The 25,104-nt window shown below is 42.3% G+C and overlaps 1 protein-coding gene across 1 annotated transcript in view; it reads left to right on the plus strand.

Moving 5' to 3' along the window:
* The first annotated feature begins 4,041 nt into the window (after positions 1-4,041).
* LOC109874177 (neural proliferation differentiation and control protein 1-like) overlaps positions 4,042-25,104 on the plus strand; it is a 34,577-nt gene continuing 13,514 nt past the window's right edge. Inside the window, exons 1-2 of the mRNA XM_031808862.1 lie at positions 4,042-4,514; positions 22,140-22,289. Coding sequence (XP_031664722.1) covers positions 4,415-4,514; positions 22,140-22,289 — 250 coding nt within the window. The 5' untranslated portion in view covers positions 4,042-4,414. The remainder of the gene's footprint in view (positions 4,515-22,139; positions 22,290-25,104) is intronic.

Genomic DNA, 25,104 nt, shown 5'->3' on the forward strand with positions numbered 1-25,104 from the left:
GGGCCGAATACTTTCGCAAGGCACTGTATGTTGGCACGACTGCCATGTTGCATCTCCATCCCAAAGCCCTTGTCCTCATCCAGGCCAAGGTGGCGAGACATGGTATTGATGACACCATAGGCCTTGTTGATCTCTGCACCAGACAGGATGCTCTTGCCAGCGTACTTGGGGTCCAACATGTAAAGCTGTGGCGTGTACTGGCTTCAGGCAGAAGTCTTCACGCTTTTTGATGCATTTCATAACTGCAGTTCCCTTTGCTTGGAGCAACAGTGAATTGGGCAGGGCAGTATGGATTTCTTCTCTTACATCTGCAAGCAGAGTCTGAACATCAGACAGGATGGCATGGTCTCCAACAATCTGCAATGGCTACTGCTATAGTTTTCAGGAGTTTCAGGCTGCTTACCACTCTCTCACAAAGTACATCATCCAGGAGGAGCCTCTTGATGGGGCTGTCCATATCAGTAGACTGTGATATGGCCATTTCTTGGAGAGACTCATTCCCCTCCAGGAGACTGTTAAACATGATGACACCACCCCAAAGAGTGTTGCTGGGCAGCTTCAATGTGGTGCTCTTATTCTTCTCACTTTGCTTGGTGAGGTAGATTACTGCTATAACTTGATGACCCTTCACATACCTAACCATTTCCTTGGCTCTCTTGGAGAGTATCTATTGTTTTCAGTGCCATGATGTCCTTGAGGAGCAGATTCAATGCATGAGCGGCACAGCCAATGGGTGTGATGTGAGGGTAGGACTCCTCCAATCTAGACCAAGCAGACTTTATGTTCGCAGCATTGTCTGTCACCAGTGCAAATACCTTCTGTGGTCCAAGGTCATTGATGACTGCCTTCAGCTCATCTGCAATGTAGAGACCAGTGTGTCTGTTGTCCCTTGTGTCTGTGCTCTTGTAGAATAGTGGTTGAGGGGTGGAGATGATGATGTAGTTCATTATTCCTTGCCCACAAACATTCGACCACCCATCACAGATGATTGCAATACAGTCTGCTTTCTCTATGATATGCTTGACCTTCACTTGAACTCTGTTGAATTCGGCATCCAGCAAATTAGTAGATGAAGCATGTCTGGTTGGAGGGGTGTATGCTGGGTGAAGAACATTCAGAAATCTCTTCCAGTACACATTGCCTGTGAGCTTCAGAGGTGAACCAGTTGCATACACAGCTAGAGCAAGACATTCATCAGCATTTCTCTGACTACGTTCTTCCATTTGCGTCAAAAAAAAATTCTGATTCGAGGAGGACCATGAGCTGTTGCTATCAATAAGGTGTCTGATTCAACATTTTCACCTCGAATAGAAGTAGAGGTACTTTTGTCAGAGGTTGCTTGTTGTGAGCGCTGAGGGAACTTTATGCACTTGGCCAGATGATTCTGCATCTTTGTTGCATTCTTCACATGATTTGGCACAGTATTTGCAAATGTACACAGATTTTCCTTCTACATTAGCTGCAGTGAAATGTCTCCACACATCATCAGATAGTGCCCGTGGCATTTTCCTGTAAAGATTAGGGGAAAATGAGTTTAAAAAACCCAATACAATTCCATGTACAGATAAATAGTTAAGCAGTTAGATTAAACAAGTCCTTTGTAAGATAAATGTTTTAAATTAAACATGTATGGAAACAGGTGAATTAACACTCCTCAGTTAGCAGGCTCAAGCAAGCTAAAACCCACATGGTAGCAAAAACTAACTAGCAGAAATTGTTAGATATGATTTAAACACACAGGCTACTATTTTACTAGTAAACAAAGAATCATGTCATATAAAATATATTCACCCCACCCAGTATTGTAATCAAAACTTACCAGAAAATCATGTAGTCCTTGGCTCAGACAGTGTAGTAGTGTGGGCTCAATAGCATCTCATTAGTGTGCAAGTGATGGAAGAGTGCACTGTGCATGCAGAGGGTTGCAATTCCATTGAATTGGGGATAGTTTAACCAACATGTAAAAAAAAAAAAAAAGGTTCACTGTTATAAACTTAATTTGTTGATGAATTTAAGCAAAATTCCCCATATTCCAGGGCTTAACTTACCATGGAAAATTTCAGGAACATTTCTGACCATTTGCAACCCTACTTCAGTACTTGTTTCACTGCTTTATTGTGAGTTTTGGAGCCTGATAAAATCCTCTCCTTTCAGGGGAGAGTTGTGACAAAGCACAGGCTTTAAGCCAGACCCAGTATACTGACCTAGTCTCACACAAAGACACTGGACATAAGGTAAAAAACAATGTCAATAGTACCAAACCACTAGCGATAGACCTTTATTACTTACTTAATCCTCATCATTCCTGGCGGAACATGGGCCTACATTACAATTGCTTGTTTTGATATGGAACTTTATTTCACACCCAAATGACTTGTGACCAAAAAAGAGAAGTTTGATATTTGAATTACCTCCAGTGCTTGACTTGGACTGAAAAAGATGCCAGTACTCATTTTGTGTTCCGGTACTGTTTATATTTAGGTGTAGGAGCTCCACAATACTCTAGAGGTGCAGGAGCTCAAGCAGTAGAACATTTTAGGTGCCGGTACTCTGCTCCGGTGAGCTTCTGCCAAAGTAAAGCACTTATTTACCTCTGATATTTGAAACCTTGTAAACTGCTTGTCCTATTAGCACTGTGGTGTGGGTTTTACTAATACATTAGTAATAATATTGGCATTGCAGCTTCTGCTCCTCCCTACACTGATCAGCAGGGTGCGCCCTCTCACACGATCCAAGATGTCCTCCCAGACCCACTCATTCTCCCTGCCCAGTCTGGGTCACTCCAAGCTCCTCACCTCAAAGAAGAAGCAACCCATCAGATGTGAGCCTTCAATTTGACCAATATCCAAACAGCTGAATTGTGAATTTTAAAGTGATTTCCTCTCCTCCCATCTGCAATGATCTGAAAGCACAGTGTGGTTTCCTGATCCACTCTTTAGGTGAAGGGAAGGCGATGAAGAAAATAAGCCACTTTAGTCTATTGGGAGATACACACATTGTCTCCAGTCTGTCATGTTTTTCAGTTTTCTCTGTGGTCCTCTTGAGTGCCAACATGTTTTCATCCCAGTCTGAGCGTTCTAGTCACTCCCAGAGGAACTCTGCTAAGAAGGGAGCACCGGAACAGCCGGACAGGCCTCCAGGCCATGAGGTAAACCACTACTCACACTCCATGTCGTAAGAGTACTCTGAGATAAAAGGGGTAACGTCTTGGAGGTCATATGTGGCCATGGAAATTAGGTTATTTAGTTGATTCTCACACTTAATGAGCAATACCGCTACAAAAACTGTGGGCCAGTTTCCCGGACCCAGATTAAGCCCATTTATGGACAGGAAACCTATATCAATGTAGAATTTCCATTGAGCTTGTTTGTTAGTCCAGGACTAGGTTTAGAGGCAATTTATACTTGATCCGAAATGTGGTCAGAGGTGCCATGTAGATGGTGTGACGCAATTGCGGAGTATGAATGCCCTGCCTTCTGCATAGGCCTTTTCACTGTACATGCTGCACGGCCAACGCAGAAATCGGATTGACCATGCAGCGCCTTTAAATCTGTGTTCGAGAAACCAACCCTGTATGGCTAGCTGCAATAAAGCGATCCCTTTTTGCTGCCAGCGGACGGGAGAAGGCCTGACAGTGGAACTCTAGATGTGGAGTGCTTGGACTAGGACCCATATGATAACGAAGTCACCTTCCTCGTCGATGCTATCACCAACATGCACTAAAGCTGTGCTCACTGTCTGGTACTTACACTGTCATAGCACGAAAATAGGCAAATGTTAACAATGTTATTATCTCAGAAAAGTGTGATAGTGGAAACTCAAACTAGCTGCTTAGACCTACATAAAACCTTTCTATGGCATTATAATCATGGACTTTCCATTACGCTTCTTATCTTGCAAACAATATAACATTGCTGCCCCACCCTTGCTATAGTGATAACATCGGTGATGGTAGAACATTAGTTAAAGCCTATGTTCATTTATGTGCGACTGATAGTGGTTAAACCAGAGACAATGTAATAAACCGTTTTTGGTCAAACATTGGAGGCAACAGCAGAAAACACCTGCCTGCGCTCGGTCTGTTAGATTGGCAAAATGACCAAACCTGTTTTCTAATCGCGTCATGAGGCCGACACCATGATTTTACGTAGCCTACCGCCGCAGTTCACCCTGCCTCTCCATCTGATCTCTCTGTTGCAGAATTCCCCGCCTCCCCTTGCTTCAATTTGCGCACCGCGATCTTTAGCAGTGCTACGGATTAACCAGCGGCTCATAGACCGTGAACCGGACTGTCCACTAGTGTAGGATTTATTTGTCACGGAAAACACTTCGCACTGAAAACGAGTAGGGGGAATGATGACCAACCCTATGCCCCGGTGTCTGGCTCACGGTTCCTAAAGAAGTCCGCTCAAGGATGCTGCCTTCGAAGCGGATCGAACGACAACCCCGGGCCTCGCTTCAGCCCGGGGTTCTACTGTGTATCATTCTCGCCACTGTCAGTGCAAGTATGCCAGGTAAGCATATCGTTTTATTACAGTACAAGCGAAACTGTTTCTATATATATATATATATATATATATATATATATATATATATATATATATATATATATATATATAGTTTTGTTCTGTCTCATATAAAGTTATACAATTATGCCTTTATTATAATGTCTTCCGATTCTCAAAACAGCCTGCATTCAATGTAAAAACAACAGCAACCATAACATATACAATAACATTATTTGGCCGATCATTTTGGGTTGAAAATTGTCCAAAGGGCACTGAAATTGATATGTTGGATATTGATATTGGATATGTTAAGTCAATTGTGTTTATGTAACGCTTAGTGCGTGACTAGGAGTTGTGAGCAAACTAAGAAAAGGGAACCAGGAAAGTGCATTCTCCATATAGTGTATACCCTAGCAAATGGACGTAGTCTAGCCCATATTGCTTGACATGTGTTGTCATTCATATAACAATCTATAATTTTTAAGTAAATCATTATGTGCAGTCTTAGCCTATACTGCTTTGGGTTAATCTAATCAAACACACTACGTGATTTTAATTCAAATGTTATTTTCATGGAAATTTCGAACATGTAGACCTCATTTAAATCACTTTTATAAGAGAGAGATGAGATTGAAAAGGATGAATTAGAGAATTAAAGATGCATTCTTGTGTAATTTCAAACAGTAGTTTTGAAAGTGGTGCTCACGAGTCAAAAGTGGTCCCGTTTTTTTTTTGTGCGCCATCTCATCCGATTGTGTTCTATGTCACCCATTTCATGTGATATGTTACAAATGTAGCCATTTGTATATCATACAATGTTTGCAATTTGTGTGATATGTAAGATCCCAGAGTGCATCTAGAATAGTAGTGCCTGCGAGGCTATCCCCCAGCTGCATGATATCTGGGGCCAAAAATGAGAGGTACTGACTGACCATGAGAGAGAATCTCTCCTGAGCTCTCAACACTGTGAGAATCACAACTGCTGGATACTCTTACACACATAATCTCTTCATTTCATTTTACTGGACAGACACACACACACACATTATCATTATCTCACTGACCACTCGCACCACTCAATCAATCAAATGTATTTTATAAAGCCCATTTTACAACAGCAGTTGTCACAATGTGCTAGACAGATACCCAGTCTAAAAACCCAAAGAGCAAGCAATGCAGATGTAGAACCATCGTGGCTAGGAAAAACTCCCTAGAAAGATAGGAACCTAGGAAGAAACCTAGAGAGGAACCAGGCTCTGAGGTTTGGCCAGTCCTCTTCTGGCTGTTCCATTTAGGCCAGATCGTTCTTCAAGACGTTTAAACATACATAGATGACCATCAGGGTCAGATAATAACCACAGTGGTTATAGAGGGTGGAACACAATAACACCTCAGGAGTAAATGTCAGTTGGCTTTTCATAGCCGAGCATTCAGAGGTTAAGAGAGAGAGAGAGCGATTCGGGAGCATTAAGGCGTCCGTAGGCTTCCCAGACAAAACAGTTTGGAAGAGTTTGTACATATATTATGACGACATTTTGTGACATTTTTGTTCATTTTGGACTTCGGCAGTTCGGGCACACAACATGTTTTGGGGCAAGCCGAAATTCGGGAACCGACGTATATGAGCCTTCGTCTGTGATTGGTCAACAGTAGGGATTCTTCAATAAAGTATTTGTCCTCATTCCACAAGACACAATTTTCATGCACCAAACATCTGTTAGATGTAAAATCGCACAACTAAGATCTCTGCAAAAAAAAAGTCCAAATTAATGACAGATTTCTTGATTTATCTTAGATTAATTCTGGCTTTTGAGAAAGTGGGAGTGGCTAGGTTGTTGCTACGGTGACTCGAGGAACAAACTAAATTAACTGCCAGGGTACAATATAATGAACATAACACACCCACAACGTACAACACCGCCAATACCCAAATCTCATTTTTTTTTATGAGCAGTAGAAAAACACATGTGGACTCGGGCCAGGGGAGAAGGACTGCTCCCTCTCATTGAGGATTTCAAATTCAAGGCCGACCGGGGTTCTTCAGATTATGTTTTCATAAAGCAGGAACCCCCATAAGGGGAGTATGGCGGCTCTTCATGGTCAATATTCGTGGACATACATGTTTTTTTAACAGTCATGGTAGTAATACTTGCTTCTATTTCACCAGTATGTCTTGAACCAATTATTTCCTAAACACAGAATTGTTTTATTTAGTTAGGCAAGTCGGTTAAGAACAAATTCTTATTTGCAATGACGAAGCTGGGCCAAACCTGGACGATGCTGGGCCAATTGTGCGCCGCCCTATAGGACTCCCAATCAAGGCCGGTTGTGATACAACCTGGATTCGAACCAGGGTGTCTGTAGTGACGCCTATATCACTGAGATGCAGTGCCTTAGATACTCAATGAGAGGGGGCAGCACTGAGCTAGCCTGCAACGTCACTTCCTAGAGTAGCTCACACTGCACATAAAATGTTTCCAAAAACTCCTCCAAGAAGCAAGATGGTGATACATTAAAACAGCAGTTGCACATCTTCAAATGTGCAACTGAGACTTCACATAGGAAGTCGGATGACAACGGGGGGTTACGTAACCTATGACTTCCATTCTTTTTACAAGCCAGTAACTCCGACCCTGTTATAGGGTCAGAGGCAGTCAAATCAAATGTTATTTCTCACATGCACCGAATACAACAGGTTGTGGACTTTACAGTGTAGGCGAGTGGAGAGTCAGGCAGAGACAGCAAGGGTGGTCACTCCAGTGCCTTGTCGTTCAACTTTCGCACCCCTGGACCTGACTACACTCAATCGTAGGACCTACTGAAGAGATGAGCCTTCGGTAAGGATTAAAGGTTGAGACCGAGTCTGCGTCTCTCACATGGGTAGGCAGACCATTCCGTTAAAAAAAGGATCTCTATAGGAGAAAGCCCTGCCTTCAGCTGTTTGCTTAGAAATTCTAGGAACAACGAGGAGGCCTGCGTCTTGTGACCGTAGCGTACGTGTAGGTATGTACGTCAGGACCATCCTCTCTCTGCCCCTTCTTTAACTTCCTCCTTCTATGCTGATTCTCCCTGTTGTCATCCGTGTTTAGTTTTTTAAGGTCAGGTATGTCATTGCAGAGGCAGTGCTTTTGTGTGGCTCACTGGCACTCTTGTCACTAATAGTATTCAGTGATTCTCCTGGGGGCTGGCTTGTGTTAGATGGAGAGATTACAGTTTAACTGTTATTGCTAGTCACAAATAACATGTGCACGCACATGCAGGCAAGTGCACATACACACAGTGGTGGAAAAAGTACCCAATTGTCATACTTGAGTAGAAGTAAAGATGCCATCATAGAAAATGACTCAAGTGAAAGTCACTCAGTAAAATACTTCTTGAGTAGAAGTCTAAAAGTATTTGGTTTGAAATATACTTAAGTATCAAAAGTAAAAGTATAAATCATTTCAAATTGCTCATATTAGGCAAACTAGATTTTCTTGCATTTAGTTTTTTAAGGATAGACAGAGGTACACTCCAACACTGACATAATTTACAAATGAATCATTTGTGTTTAGTGAGTCCGCCAGATCAGAGGCAGTAGGGATGACCAGGATGTTCTCTTGATAAGTGTGTGAATTTAACAATTTTCCTGTCCTGTTAAGCATTCAAAATGTAATGAGTACTTTTGGGTGTCAAATGTATGGAGTAAAAAGTACATTATTTAGTAACTATTTTCTTAACTCTATTGAACTGCATTGTTGGTTAAGGGCTTTTAAGTAAGCATTTCACTGTGTTGCATGTGACATAACAATTGATTTGATTTACATTCAGTAACGGAATTACATGTGTTCCTGATATGTATAGTGCATTCGGAAAGTATTCAGACCCCTTGACTTTTTTGTTATGTTAGATTTATTTGAAAATATAGACATTCTTCCCACAGGGCTGTGGGGAGACAGGGATGCAGCTTAAGCCCCACCTTCTTCAACATATATATCAACGAACGCATTCTATGCCATCAAAAGGAACATACATTTCAACATACCAATTAGGATTTGGCTAAAAATACTTGAATCAGTTATAGAACCCATTGCCCTTTATGGTTGTGAGGTCTGGGGTCCGCTCACCAACCAAGAATTCACAAAATGGGACAAACACCAAATTGAGACTGCATGCAGAATTCTGAAAAAATATCCTCCGTGTACATCGTAAAACACCAAATAATGCATGCAGAGCAGAATTAGGCCGATACCCGCAAATGATCAGAATACAGGAAAGAGCCGTTAAATTCTACAACCACCTAAAAGGAAGCGATTCCCAAACCTTCCTTAACCTACAGAGAGATGAACCTGGAGAGATGAACACTGTGACTGACCCAAACTTAAGGAAAGCTTTGACTATGTACAGACTCAGTGAGCATAGCCTTGCTATTGCCAGGCTATGTGCACACTGCCCACAAAATGAAGTGGAACCTGAGATGCACTTCCTAACCTCCTGCCAAATGTATGACCATATTAGAGAGACATATTTCCCTCAGATTACACAGATCCACGAAGAATTTGAAAACAAAGCCAATTTTGATCAACTCTCATATCTACTGGGTGAAATACCACAGTGTGCCATCACAGCAGCAATATTTGTGACCTGTTGCCACAAGATATGGGTAACTAGTGAAGAGCAAACACCATTGTAAATACAACCCATATGTACAGTATGTTTATTTACTTTCCCTTTAGTACTTTAACCATTTGCACATCCTTACAACACTATATACAGTTGAAGTCAGTCAAATACATTTAAACTCAGTTTTTCACAATTCCTGACATTTAATCCTAGTAAAAAATCCCCTGTCTTAGGTCAGTTAGGATCACCACTTTATTTTAAGAATGTGAAATGTCAGAATAATTGTAGAGTGGTTTATTTCAGTTTTGATTTATTTCATCACATTCCCAGTGGGTCAGAAGTTTACATACAATCAATTAGTATTTGGTAGCATTGCCTTTAAATTGTTTAATTTGGGTCAAATGTTTCGGGTAGCCTTCCACAAGCTTCCCACAATAAGTTGGGTGAACGTTTGGCCCATTCCTCCTGACAGAGCTGGTGTAACTGAGTCAGGATTGTAGGCCTCCTTGCTCGCACACACTTTTTTTCAGTTCTGCCCACAAATTTTCTATAGGATTGAGGTCAGGGCTTCATGATGGCCACTTCAATACCTTGACTTTGAGAGAAACACAATTTGAGAGAAATAAGCTTTTTTTGCATATGGAACATTTCTGAGCTTTTGTTTCAGCTCATAAAACATGAGACCAAGAATTTACATGTGTCTCACTGGGCCATGAGTCTGGCAGACCTGCTCTCACTTGGGGCAAAAGCCCGGCCATTGGTACTTTTCAGCAACATTTACATAACAATGGCTAACTGTGAACTTTAACACCTTCTCAGAAAGCAACTGTTTTGATAATGCAGAGGTTATTGATTCTGCTCTTCACAAGTCCTCACCGTCAGCCCTAGCTATGGAAAAACAAGGGTTTAAACACTGGTGTTGTAGTCGAAAAGCGGCGTAAGTGACGAATGCTGTTACTACCTGCTCTGAGATCAGTTAGGCTCAGGAGGGGTCAGAAGACTGTGATTCAGTAATAAAGCTGGATTGAGGAACCTGGCAGTGAAATTACATAAATCCTGGTCTTGAACCAACATGGCAGCAGGCACTAAGCCGATAAAGACCTCCGAGAGCGGGTTAGGAACTATTCTGCAGCTACTGGTGCGTTAATATGATGTAATGTTTCATTTATAAGCTAGAACTCTTTCTTCATTATCACCCTGGCCAAATGTGAGCTAAAAACCTACTTTTTCCAAGATTAGGTATAATATACGGAAATGTACTACACGTCCATAGATGCAGAGGAAGACTATACAGTTGAGGGGTTGCTCTCAGATAGATTCCTTTGAAATTAATGTTGCACTTTTGAAATCTCTTGCGTAACAACCAGAAAGGAGGTATTATTGATCTGTTTTCCTTCGTTCCTTTTCCTTCTTGCGTTCCTCCTGAACAAATGTTGTTTGGTCGGTCTTTGGGGCAAGGAGGAAGAAAGGAAGAATTTTTTTCTCACAACACAGGGACTTGTTGCCGTGGCAACTCTGAAGCCTCACAGCAGACCAGGCAAGCAAGTTTCTCCCAGCCAGCCCAAGGGAAATCATGGCACAGACTCTCAGTGAAATTGTGGCTGGCAATGTGATTCCTCCCATTGATCCAGAGATATTTAACCAGACTTAACCCATTGCATCTTGAATCAATGCTGTCTATGTTGTGCTGTAGGGTTTCTGCTAATCTCACTGTCCTCTGAGAGATGTAAAAAATAAAGAGAATGAGAATGAAGACAGTGAAGGCTTGCTGTATTTGTGGTAGTCACTGCTGTCATGGCGCAGATGAACAGGCTGTGTCTGTGTGTCCTATTTTCTGTCATCTGTTCTGGTTCTCACTAATGCTAATAACCAGGTCATTAGCCTAATGGACATTGATAATAACTGGCTGTGTCAGACATTATGGAAATGGTTTTCTGTGTGTGTGAAGAGAGAGAGGGAGAGAGAGAAGGGAGCAAGAGATAGGGAGGAGGAAAGACATGTGCAGTATGAAAGTTATCAGTGATGCACAGCAGAGAAAGAGTCTGATCCGGCTTCACCCGTTACTGTGGAACTGTGAAGTCCTGTGTCAGTCAAATCCACTATTCAGGAACAAATGATTTCACTTGTCTGAATTCACTTCCTTGTCATCTTTTGCCTTGTCACCCCCACACAGTGAGTGACTGTAATTTATGTCTGTCTTATACTGAACAAAAATATAAATGCAACATTTTAAAGTGTTGGTCCCATGTTTCATGAGCTTCAATTAAAGATCCCTGATGTTTTTTTACATCCCTGTTAGTGAGCATTTCTACATTACCAAGACAATCTATCCACCTGACAGGTGTGGTATACCAAGAAAATGATCAAACACCATTATCATTACACAGATGCACCTTGTGCTGGGGACAATAAAGGGCCACTCTAAAATGTGCAGTTTTGTCACACAACACAATGCCACAGATGTCTTAAGTTTTGAGGGAGTGTGCAATTGGCATGTTGACTGCAGGAATGTCCAACAAAGCTGTTGCCAGAGAATTTGTTTTTTTCTCTACCGTAAGCCACCTTCAATGTCTTTTTAGAGAATTTGGCAGAGTGCCCCATTGTGGCGGTGGGGTTATGGTATGGGCAGGCATAAGCTATGGACAACAAAGACCATTGCATTTTATAGATGGCAATTTGAATGCACAGAGATACCATGACAAGTCCTGAGGCCCATTGCCGTGCCATTCATCTCCCGCCATCACCTTATGTTTCAGCATGATAATGCACGGCCCCATGACGCAATGATATCCAGCACGGCCCCATGACGCCAATATCCAGCAACTTCGCACAGCCGGGCCTCCCGAGTGGAACAGTGGTCTAAGGCACTGCATCGCAGAGATATGGGGTAAAAAAAAAATTGTACAGCCATTGAAGAGGAGAGCGACAACATACACAGGCCACAATCAACAGCCTAATCAACTCTATGCGAAGGAGATGTGTCATGCTGTATGAGGCAAATGGTGGTCACATGAGATAGACTGGTTGTCTCATCCACGCCCCTACTTTAAAAAAAAGGTATACATATCTGTATTCCCAGTCATGTGAAATCCATAGATTAGGGCCTAATTAAGTGATTTCCTTATATGAACTGTAACTCAGTAAAATCTTTGAAATTGTTGCATGTTGCGTTTATATTTTTGTTCGGTGTAGTTGTGAGGTTGTGTGTGACTGTGAGTGCATCTGCTTCCACTCTAAAGGTGCAGTGTGAGCCTCAAGGGCCTCTTCAACACTTTTGAAGGACTTAACAAGAAAGCGCTATTGAGACAGTCTCTTGTCAGGCTTTTTCGTGAACAACAGGTGCAGACTTGCTCCACAACAGCCCTTCCGTTTCCTGAAGTCCACTATCAGCTCCTTTGTCTTGCTGACGTTGAGGGAGAGGTTGTTGTCCCCTATATAGCCTCCCTATAGGCTGTCTCATCGTCATCGGTGATCAGGCCTAAAACCGCCGTGTCGTCTGCAAACTTAATGATGGTGTTGGAGTCACGTGTGGCCACGCAGTTGTGGGTGAACGGGGAGTACAGGAAGGGACTAAGCATGCACCTCTGAGGGGCCCCCGTGTTGAGGGTCAGCATGGCAGATGTGTTATTGACTTCTCTCACCACCTGGAGGCGGCCTGTCAGGAAGTCCAGGATCTAGTAGCAGAGGGAGGTGTTCAGTCCCCGGGTCTTTAGCTTAGTGATGAGCTTGGAGGGTGCAATGGTGTTGAACGCTGATAAGGTATTTGCTCACCTATATCAGGGTCATGGTTAAATCACCAGACTGAACCTGTATCCTGAGGATAGGAACAGCTTGGTTTGATAGGGACATTTTCACACTCGTTTCAAATTGCATTATACTTTTAACCCTGTGGGCCCTGGTGCCGTTTGATACCCATCCCACGATACATGCTTCCATTAATATGGTGAGTGTAGACGGCCAGCTCTAACGAATACAGTTAGGCCTATTATGTTCTATTTGCAGTCACAAGGTATGAATGGGATAAGGGTGCTTCGAACCTTTAATGCACATTGTCTGACAGACGTGGTATATCAGACCGTATACCATGGGTGGGGAAAAACATTTAATTGTATTGCTATAATTACTTTGGTAACCAGTTTATAATAGCAATAAGGCACCTTGTGGGTTTTTGCTATATGGCCAATATACCAGGGTTAAGGGCTGTGGCTAAGCATTCCGCGTTGCGTCGTACATAAGAGAACAGCCCTTAGCCGTGGTATATTGGCCATATACCACACCTCCTCTGGCCTTATTATTGCTTAAATGAATAATACCCTTTGTGAGTACTGGCTGTTTGGTATAGTTGGATAACTCATGGGCTTCACACCTATTACGTATGTTCCTGTTTTGAGATGAGAATTTATAATTGGGCTACAAAAAAATGCCCTGTCCTTGCTGGGTGAAATATTAACAGTGACACTTCCTATACAGACGTGTGCATGTGCGTCCATTAGATTGTCTGAGGCAGGCCTAGTCGTATCCACCGCAACGGTCTCTTCAGTCTATGCTGATGCTGCTATCTGCAGTCACTTGACTTGGGAGCATTTCCATACAGGATTTACACCAGTGTTTTTTCCAAGACTCAGATTTCTCTGTTTCCATCGACACGGGCGGACAAGTACAGTTACAGTTGGGGTCCATCCGAAATGGGACCCGGTTTCCTGTACAGTGCCCTACTTTCTTTTGATCAGGGCCCGTAGAGTCCTGGACTATATACAGTGCCTTGCAAAAGTATTTCTTCACATGTTATTGTTTTACAAAGTGGGATTCAAATTGATTTAATTGTCTTTTTTTTGTTGTCAACCATCTGCACAAAATACTCTAATGTCAATGTGGAAGAGAAATCCTATATATTTTTTTTTAATATAAACCAAAAAATCTCGGACCCTTCGTTTAGGGCAAGCCTAAATTATTCAGCACTAACATTTTGCTTAACGATCTGTTATAAGTTACGTGAAATAATAAGGCTTGACATGATATTTGAATGACTAACCCTTGCTCTGTCCCCCATACATACAACATCTGTAAGGTCCCTCAGTCAAGTATTGAATTTCAAGCACAGATTCCACTACAAAGACCAGGGAGCTTTTCGAAAGCCCCATAAAAGGGCAGCGATTGGTAGATGGGTAACAATAACAAATCAGACATTGAGTATCTCTTCAAGCCTGGTCAAGTTAATAATTATGCTGTGGATTATGCATTAAACCACCCAGACACATCAAAGATCGTATTCCTTCTGAACTGAGCTGCAGGACAGGAATTCAACTGCTCAGGAATGTGACCATGAGGACATTGGTGATTTTATAACAGCTACAGAGTTAAATGGCTGAGATAGAACTGAGGATGGATCAACAACATTGTAGTGAGTCACAATAATGACCTAAATGAAAGAATACAAATATTCCAAAACATCCATCTTGTAAGCAACAAGGTACTAAAGTAGTACTGCAAAAAAAACACAGCAAAGGAATACACGTTTTGGTCTAAATGCAAAGCCTTCTGTTTGGGGCAAATTCAATACAACACATCACTGAGTAACTGCCTCCTTTATGTTCAAGCATGGTGGTGGCTGCATCATGGTATGGGTATGCTTGTCATTGGCAAAGACTGGGTAGTTTTTCATTGAGCTAAGCACAGGCAAAATCCTAGAGGAAAACCTGCTACAGTCTGCTTTACACCAGACACTGGTCGAGGAATTCACCTTTCAAGACAATAGCCTACAACACAAGGCCAAATATACACTGGAGTTGGCCAAGTTACAGTTTTGACAACAATCTGCTTGAAAATCTGTGGCAGGTTTAGAAAATTGCTGTTCAGCCATGATCCCCCAACATCTTGACAGAGATTGAAGATTTGTTTAAAGAATAATGGGCAAATATTGCGCAATCCAGGGGTGCAAAGCTCTTAGAGACTTACCCAAGAAGACTCACAGCTGTAATCGATGCCCAAAGGTGTTTCAAACATGTATTGACTCAGGAAGCTGAATACTTGTGCAACGACTATATTTTATTTATACAATTACAATTAAATACATTTGAAACCACTTTGTAACACAATAAAATGTGAAGAAATCCAAAGGGTCTGAATACTTTTTCAAGGCACTGCAAGGCCCCTAATTTAGAAACGGCCTATAAACAGCTTTTCTTGCACCAACACTCACACTTGCCATTTGTTACGAGCTCTGACTTTGCTGATAGCTGCTTTTATGGAACACTTGCTTACAAGGACTGTGATATGTTGTTGTCTCACCTAGCTACCTTAAGATGAACGCATTACTTGTAAATCGCTCGGGATAGGTGCCATTTTCCAGCTTTTCTCATGACATCTGATCGTGCCTCATTAAGTCAATAAAAAGTCAACAGTGCCACGTCAGGGCCTTTTCCCATCTGTGGTACAATAGATTGCCACGGCACTGTTTGCTTCTCTGCCCTTCTTGGAACTGTCTACGATTGCACAGCCTGGCAGGCACCAGATGGCTTGAATAGTAATTTTTCATGTTGTACATAGTTTTAAAAATTTGATTTGTATTTATTTAACTAGGAAAGTCAGTTAAAGAAAACATTCTTATTTCCAATGACGGCCTAGGAACAGTGGGTTAACTGCCTTGTTCAGGGGCAGAACGACAGATTTTTACCTTGTCAGCTCAGGGGAGTCTATCTAACAACCTTTCAGGTTTCTGGCGATACATAACTGTATTTACACCTCGCTGGTCCCACCTGACCGAATGACCTAATGGTTCTCTCTCTCTCTCTCTCTCACTCACTCTCTCTCACACTCACTCACTCACTCACACACACACCGCTCCCCTTCCAACAAGCTCTTCTGTCGCAGGTTTAATAAAGGGCCTTAGGTATCCTCCTATATTTGCTTTATGCTGCAGTACCTTGGGCTGATGATGCACTTATCTCTTAAGAGGTGTACTCACTTTTGTTGCCAGCGGTTTAGACATTAATGGCTGTGTGTTGAGTTATTTTGAGGGGACAGCAAATTTCCACTTTTTTTATACAAGCTGTACACTCACTACTTTACATTGTAGATAATGTTATACCTCACAACGTACAGAGAGAGAACAGATAATATGTTATACCTCACAACGTACAGAGAGAGAACAGATAATATGTTATACCTCACAACGTACAGAGAGAGAACAGATAATATGTTATACCTCACAACGTACAGAGAGAGAACAGATAATATGTTATACCTCACAACGTACAGAGAGAGAACAGATAATATGTTATACCTCACAACGTACAGAGAGAGAACAGATAATATGTTATACCTCACAACGTACATAGAGAGAACAGATAATATGTTATACCTCACAACGTACAGAGAGAGAACAGATAATATGTTATACCTCACAACGTACAGAGAGAGAACAGATAATATGTTATACCTCACAACGTACAGAGAGAGAACAGATAATATGTTATACCTCACAACGTACAGAGAGAACAGATAATATGTTATACCTCATAACGTACAGAGAGAGAACAGATAATATGTTATACCTCACAACGTACAGAGAGAGAACAGATAATATGTTATACCTCACAACGTACAGAGAGAGAACAGATAATATGTTATACCTCACAACGTACAGAGAGAGAACAGATAATATGTTATACCTCACAACGTACAGAGAGAGAACAGATAATATGTTATACCTCACAACGTACAGAGAGAGAACAGATAATATGTTATACCTCATAACGTACAGAGAGAACAGATAATATGTTATACCTCACAACGTACAGAGAGAGAACAGATCATGTGTTATACCTCACAACGTACAGAGAGAGAACAGATAATATGTTATACCTCATAACGTACAGAGATAGAACAGATAATATGTTATACCTCACAACGTACAGAGAGAGAACAGATCATGTGTTATACCTCACAACGTACAGAGAGAGAACAGATAATATGTTATACCTCATAACGTACAGAGATAGAACAGATAATATGTTATACCTCATAACGTACAGAGATAGAACAGATAATATGTTATACCTCATAACGTACAGAGAGAGAACAGATAATATGTTATACCTCACAACGTACAGAGATAGAACAGATAATATGTTATACCTCACAACGTACAGAGAGAGAACAGATAATATGTTATACCTCACAACGTACAGAGAGAGAACAGATCATGTGTTATACCTCACAACGTACAGAGAGAGAACAGATAATATGTTATACCTCATAACGTACAGAGAGAGAACAGATAATATGTTATACCTCACAACGTACAGAGATAGAACAGATAATATGTTATACCTCACAACGTACAGAGAGAGAACAGATAATATGTTATACCTTACAACGTACAGAGAGAGAACAGATAATATGTTATACCTCACAACGTACAGAGAGAGAACAGATAATATGTTATACCTCACAACGTACAGAGAGAGAACAGATAATATGTTATACCTCATAACGTACAGAGAGAGAACAGATAATATGTTATACCTCATAACGTACAGAGAGAGAACAGATAATATGTTATACCTCACAACGTACAGAGAGAACAGATAATATGTTATACCTCACAACGTACAGAGAGAGAACAGATAATATGTTATACCTCACAACGTACAGAGAGAGAACAGATAATATGTTATACCTCATAACGTACAGAGATAGAACAGATAATATGATTCCAACCATGCATTTAGATACAGTGAGCTCCAAAGTATTGGGACATTGAATAATTATTGTTGTTGTTGTTTTGGCTCTGTACTCCATCACGTTGGATTTGAAATAATACAACGACAATGAGGTTATAGTGCAGACTGTCAGCTTTAATTTGAGGGTATTTTCATCCATATCGGCTGAACCGTTTAGTAATTACAGCGCTTTTTATACACGGTCCCCCCATTTTAGTGGACCAAATGCATTAGGACAAATTCATTTACATGTGTATTAAAGTAGTGAAAAGTAAAGTATTTGGTCCCATATTCCTAGCACACAATGACTACATCAAGCGTGGTTGTGTTTCAGGTTATTTTGTGCCCAATAGAAATTAATGGTAAATAATGTATTGTCATTTTGGAGTCACTTTTGTTGTACATAGTATTATGTTTCTAAACACTTCTACATTAATATGGATGCTACCATGATTATGGATGAATTCCTGAATGAATCGTGAATAACGATGAGTGAGAAAGTTAGACGCACAAATGCCCTCAAATTGAAGCTGTTAGTCTGCACTTTAATGCCATAGTCATTGTATCATTTCCAATCCAAAGTTCTGGAGTACAGAGACAGAACAAACCAAAGAATGTCAATGAAAGAGTGTCCCAATACTTTTGGAACTCACTGTATATTTACAATGAATTCATCTGTCTGTAAACAATTGTTGGAAAAATGTTTTGTGACATGCACAAAGCAGATGTCCTAACCGACTTGCCAAAACTATACTTTGTTAACAAGAAATTTGTGGAGTGGTTGAAAAATGAGTTTGAATGACTCCAACCTAAATGTATGTAAACTTCCGACTTCAACTGTATTTGGTACCATATCTATTCTAAGTGAAACTATGATTTTCTAACCATAATGACCTAAACCAAGCCAGACAGAAAGATGCGATAAGGAGCGGTAGAGGGAAATGGGTGTGTCATTTGATTAAGGAAATTGTCTGAAGACTCACTGCATTGTTGTTCCATGATCTGGGTCCTATTTGTTCGATCAAATAGCCTGAGAAGACGAATTATCTGGCACAATTTGACGAAAGGACCCATGGATGGAGAGAGGTGGACAAACATAATTAAATGGAGGGAAGGAGGGATTATAGAGACTTCAAAGGGCAGGATACGTGGCTTCCTGAAGTGTATTGACTTATGAGGATCAACATGTAGGTGGCTTCAATGTGACAGACTGGCTGACTCCATTGGGCTGGACAACTGGGGGAGCTGTAGCCAGAAGCCACATCACATGTGGCAGCAGTGAGCAGTGCTTGAGGCCATCTTGTCCTGGGTAACATAAGCACGGTCACCTTCAGGACAGGACACTGAGAAGGGCTGGCTGGCAGGCAGGCTGGAGGTGGGCGGCGCGTCGGGGCACTCCTTGAGAGAAGAAGGCCAATTATTTCATACACACACACTCTTAATAATCAGATTGACATAAACACATATTCAGACTCTCTCACACGCACACACTAACACACAACATCACATACAAACTCAGACTAATACGATCACATGAGCAGATATAGAAATTATATTTATCTTCCTCTCTGTCCCTCGAGGGCAATTGCACACACTCAAATTCTATCACACACAGACATCTCACATACACACCACTTAGACATGATCGTCTACAGTAGGGAGTTTGGTAGATGAGATGTGGAAGGATCAGAGGAGAGGAACATTAGGGAGAGTGGCACGTGCCAGGCCAAAATACAAGAGATTACAAAGAGAGGGAGGGAGGAGGAGGATATGAATTTAATCCAGGATGGAGGGATGGAGGAGGCTTGCACGTGTGCATCCAAAGGCTATAGTGATACTGGGTCATTTGGCAGGATCAGTGAGAACAGGGGAGACAACATTGCTACCTTTCATTATGGAAACAATAAAGAATACATTTCAGAGACTTTATGACTTTTGAGACAATGCCAGAGACCTATAAGAGGGTGAGGAAATGTGTGTGATTGACAATAGACAATCTGTGTGTGTGGTCCTTTTTTATGTGATACCATAAATTATCACCTTTTGTTTGTCGTGAGTACCTAGCCCTATGTTTTGAATTGGTCTTGTGACACAGGCAGGTGCACACATGCCAACAGGCACACACAAGCATGGTCACACTCCACCACACACATCCAACCTTTCAGACGACACTCAGACACACGTCCCCTAGAGGGAGAGAGAGGAAATGCATGTACAGTAGGAAAGTTACCAGTGCGTAGCAGAGCGATAGAGAGAGGAACAGTCTCTGGTCACACCTGTTTGCAGTCTAACCCAGCTCCACCACTATGCAGGAACAAGTTCTTTCACTTGTCTGAATTCACTTCCTTGTCATTTTTAGCCTTGTCTCCCCCACACGTTGAGTGCCTGTAACTATGTCTGTCTTATACGGAACATGTTTCATGAGCTGAAATAAAAGATCCCAGAAATGTTCCATACGCACAAAAAGCTTATTTCTCCTAAATGTTGTGCACATTTCTATTTACATCCCTGTGAGCATTTCTCCATTACCAAGATAATCCATCCACCATGTAGTTTTGCAACAGCTTCTGGTTGCCATGGAGGTCGTTATGGCGACAAATGCTGTAGCTCTGCAGCAGCCTAGGGGGCATGAGTTTCTATGAATACCCTCCTCCTGTACTATGCCCTCTGACCTGCCCATGCTTACTGTACCACTCTGTACAACTCTGCCTCTTTAACCCTGTTAGGCGTGTGGTTAATCATTATTATTGTCATTATCCCTCCGGGAAAGAGCCTAGTGTGCCTCTGCAACAAAGAAAACACCTGGTGACCCACTTTGTGTGTGTGTGTGTGTGTCACAGATTGGAGAATCACTCAGGCTGTCATTCAATCTGTCATACTGTATAATTCTCACGTCAGCAGTACTTCACAATCTAGGCCTTGAAGTTGAAGTTTTGTATTCCTCCGTTGATTTTCATAGATGACAAATCTGGTTTGAAGGACTGCTTTTTCTATGTGCAGAGGCAATGGAAACAACAGCACGCTCAGTAAGTAGTGTTTTGCTATTAGAAATCCCTGTAAATTGTATACTGAATCAAATATAAATGCAACAAGTTACAGTTTCTGTAAGGAAATTAATTAATTAATCAGGCCCTAATCTATGGATTTCACATGACTGGGAATACAGATATGCATCTGTTGGTCACAGATACCTTTAAAAAAAAGCAGGTGTGTGGATCAGAAAACCAGTCAGTATCTGGTGTGACCACCATTTGCCTCATGCAGCGCGGCACATCTCATTCCCGTAGTTGATCAGGCTGTTGATTGTGGAATGTTGTCCCACTCCTCTTCAATGCCTGTGCGTAGCTGCTGGATATTGGCGGGAACTGAAACACGCTTTCTTACATGTTTTACATGTCGATCCAGAGCATCCCAAACATGCTCAATGAGTGACATGTCTGGTGAGTACGCAGGCCATGTAAGAACTGAGGCATTTTCAGCTTCAGGAAACATGGTTAACAGGTGTTTGATGCCATTCCATTTGCTCCGCTCCGGCCATTATTATAAGCCGCCCTCCCCTCAGCAGCCTCCTGTGACGTTGACATCAGCAAACCGCTCGCCCACACAACGCCATACACGTGGTCTGGGTTCTCAGGCTGGTTGGACGTACTGCCAAATTCTCTAAAAGGACGTTGGAGGTGGCTTATGGTAAAGAAATTAACATTCAATTATCTGGCAACAGCTCTGGTGGACATTCCTGCAGTCAGCATGCCAATTGCACACTCCCTCAAAACTTGAGACAGCTGTGGCATTGTGTTGTGTGACAAAACCTTTAGGGTGGCCTTTCAATGTTCCCAGCACAAGGTGCACCTGTTTAATGATCATGCTGTTTAATCAGCTTCTTGTTATGCCACACCTGTCCGGTGGATGGATTATCCAGACAAAGGAGAAATGCTCACGAACAGGTATGTAAACAAATTTGTGCACGAAACTTGAGAGGTTTCGTGATCTTTTATTTCAGCTCAGGAAACATGGGAGGAACACCTGACATGTTGTTCTGTAATTTTTTTGTTCCGTGTACATAGTAAAATGAAGTCTGCCACTGACTGGTGTGTCTTTAATTCAGTAGGTTGTCATGACTACATGTCGTCTTGTCATCTCCGAGCAGCTTCTTTTGTCATGGCACCTGGGGGGATGATGCCTCTCACACGTTCCGTACGAATCATGAGAACCAGGATTCAGTATATGCTGTCGGAGGAGGTGAGCAATAGAGTGTGGCGTCTAAACTGTCTCTTTTTATGCCTTCTCTCTCTCTCTTTCTATTTAGCTAGGGGTAAGTGCCCGGACCACATAGACTGTGCCCGCGAGGGGCGGCACTTCTGCAAACCTGGCACATCCTACTGCGGCCCGTGTCTCAATCCATTGGACGAGAACGAGGAAGGATTGTGCGTGGCAAGGACGAGCCGCCGTCACCATGGTATGTAGGTCTGGCCATTACACAGTACACACAGATTATGCACAGACAGACGGCCCCGCAATCTCCATTATAATCAAGGGGATGTGGTTCATTTATGACAGAGGTTATTGAATGTATTTGATGAAGCTGCTTCAGTAGATAGTGATTCAAGTTTCTAAAGGAGAGTTCTGCACATCGTATTTACCTATGTGCAGTGAACATCAAATCAAATGTATTTATATAGCCCTTCGTACATCAGCTGATATCTCAAAGTGCTGTACAGAAACCCAGCCTAAAACCCCAGACAGCAAGCAATGCAGGTGTAGAAGCATGTAGAAAAACTCCCTAGAAAGCCAAAACCTAGGAAGAAACCTAGAGAGGAACCAGGCTATGAGGGGTGGCCAGTCCTCTTCTGGCTGTGCCAGGTGGAGATTATAACAGAACATGGCCAAGATGTTCAAATGTTCATAAATGACCAGCATGGTCAAATAATAATAAGGCAGAACAGTTGAAACTGGAGCAGCAGCACGGCCAGGTGGACTGGGGACAGCAAGGAGTCATCATGTCAGGTAGTCCTGCATGGTCCTAGGGCTCATGGTCCTAGGGCTCTGTCCTAGGACAGGAGAAGTACTCCAGATATAACAAACTGACCCTAGCCCCCCGACACAAACTACTGCAGCATAAATACTGGAGGCTGAGACAGGAGGGGTCAGGAGACACTGTGGCCCCATTCGAGTACACCCACAGACTGGGCCAAACAGGAAGGATATAACCCCACCCACTTTGCCAAAGCACAGCCCCCACACCACTAGAGGGATATCTTCAACCACCAACTTACCATCCTGAGACAAGGCCGAGTATAGCCCACAAAGATCTCCGCCACGACACAACCCAAGGGGGGGCGCCAACCCAGACAGGAAGATCACATCAGTGACTCAACCCACTCAAGTGACGCACCCCTCCTAGGGACTGTATGACAGAGTCCCAGTAAGCCAGTGACTCAGCTCCTGTAATAGGGTTAGAAGCAGAGAATCCCAGTGGAAAGAGGGGAACCGGCCAGGCAGAGACAGCAAGGGCGGTTCGTTGCTCCAGAGCCTTTCCGTTCACCTTCCCACTCCTGGGCCAGACTACACTCAATCATATGACCCACTGAAGAGATGAGTCTTCAGTAAAGACTTAAAGGTTGAGACCGAGTTTGCGTCTCTTACATGGGTAGGCAGACCATTCCATAAAAATGGAGCTCTATAGGAGAAAGCCCTGCTTCCAGCTGTTTGCTTAGAAATTCTAGGGACAATTAGGAGGCCTGCGTCTTGTGACCGTAGCGTACGTGTAGGTATGTACGGCAGGACCAAATCAGAGAGATAGGTAGGCAAGCCCATGTAATGCTTTGTAGGTTAGAAGTAAAACCTTGAAATCAGCCCTTGCCTTGACAGGAAGCCAGTGTAGGGAGGCTAGCACTGGAGTAATATGATCAAATTTTGGGATTCTAGCAGCCGTATTTAGCACTAACTGAAGTTTATTTAGTGCTTTATCCGGGTAGCCGGAAAGTAGAGCATTGCAGTAGTCTAACCTAGAAGTGACAAAAGCATGGATACATTTTTCTGCATCATTTTTGGACAGAAAGTTTCAGATTTCTGCAATGTTACGTAGATGGAAAAAAGCTGTCCTTGAAATGGTCTTGATATGTTCTTCAAAAGAGAGATCAGGGTCCAGAGTAACGCCAAGGTCCTTCACAGTTTTATTTGAGACGACTGTACAACCATTAAGATTAATTGTCAGATTCAACAGAAGATCTCTTTGTTTCTTGGGACCTAGAACAAGCATCTCTGTTTTGTCCGAGTTTAAAAGTAGAAAGTTTGCAGCCATCCACTTCCCAATGTCTGAAACACATGCTTCTAGCGAGGGCAATTTTGGGGCTTCACCATGTTTCATTGAAATGTACAGCTGTGTGTCATCCGCATAGCAGTGAAAGTTAACATTATGTTTTCGAATGACATCCCCAAGAGGTAAAATATATTGTGAAAACAATAGTGGTCCTAAATCGGAAACTTGAGGAACACCGAAATTTACAGTTGATCAATACTCGTCCCTGCCCTGGTTGTGTCCGCATCCCAAATTGCACTCTTTTCCCTACGTAGTGCACTACGTTTGACCACAGCCCTCTGTAGTGCACTACGTTTGACCACAGCCCTCTGTAGTGCACTACATTTGACCACATCCCTCTGTAGTGCACTACGTTTGACCACAGCCCTCTGTAGTGCACTACGTTTGACCACAGCCCTCTGTAATACCTATTTTTTACTTACAAATTTGCACTGTTGGTTAAGGGCCTGTAAGTAAGTATTTCACTGTATTTCACCTGTTGTATTCGGCGCACGTGTCATATAAACTTTGATTTGATGTCGGGAATAGGGTGCCATTTGGGGCACAAGCCTGTGTCAAGCGACAGATCTCTGAGCGTCCAGACATGGGTTATGGGCTTTGGTCAAACACAGTCAAACTAAGCTGTTGCAGAGATGCTGCTGTTTAATCGGATGTCCTGTAGTGTGTGTGTGTGTGTGTGTGTGTGTGTGTGTGTGTGTGTGTGTGTGACTTTGTTCACGGACAATTCTCCTCGCTGATTTGATTGACTTATTTCAGAAATTTAAGAGCTTTCTGTCTAGTTGTCTAATGTTGGTGGGGCATGTTAACCTGTTTTAAATGATACTCCTGAATCACTGTGATCAATACCAAAACATGTAGTGAGTGTACTTTTATTAACAGAGGTGAGATTGACTTCAAAGTGCGTTCACCCTATTACACCTATCAAGTTGTTTCAGATCTATACAAGTGCCTA

The sequence above is a fragment of the Oncorhynchus kisutch genome, linkage group LG29, assembly GCF_002021735.2.
Source record: "Oncorhynchus kisutch isolate 150728-3 linkage group LG29, Okis_V2, whole genome shotgun sequence".
NCBI classification, from domain to species: domain Eukaryota; kingdom Metazoa; phylum Chordata; class Actinopteri; order Salmoniformes; family Salmonidae; genus Oncorhynchus; species Oncorhynchus kisutch.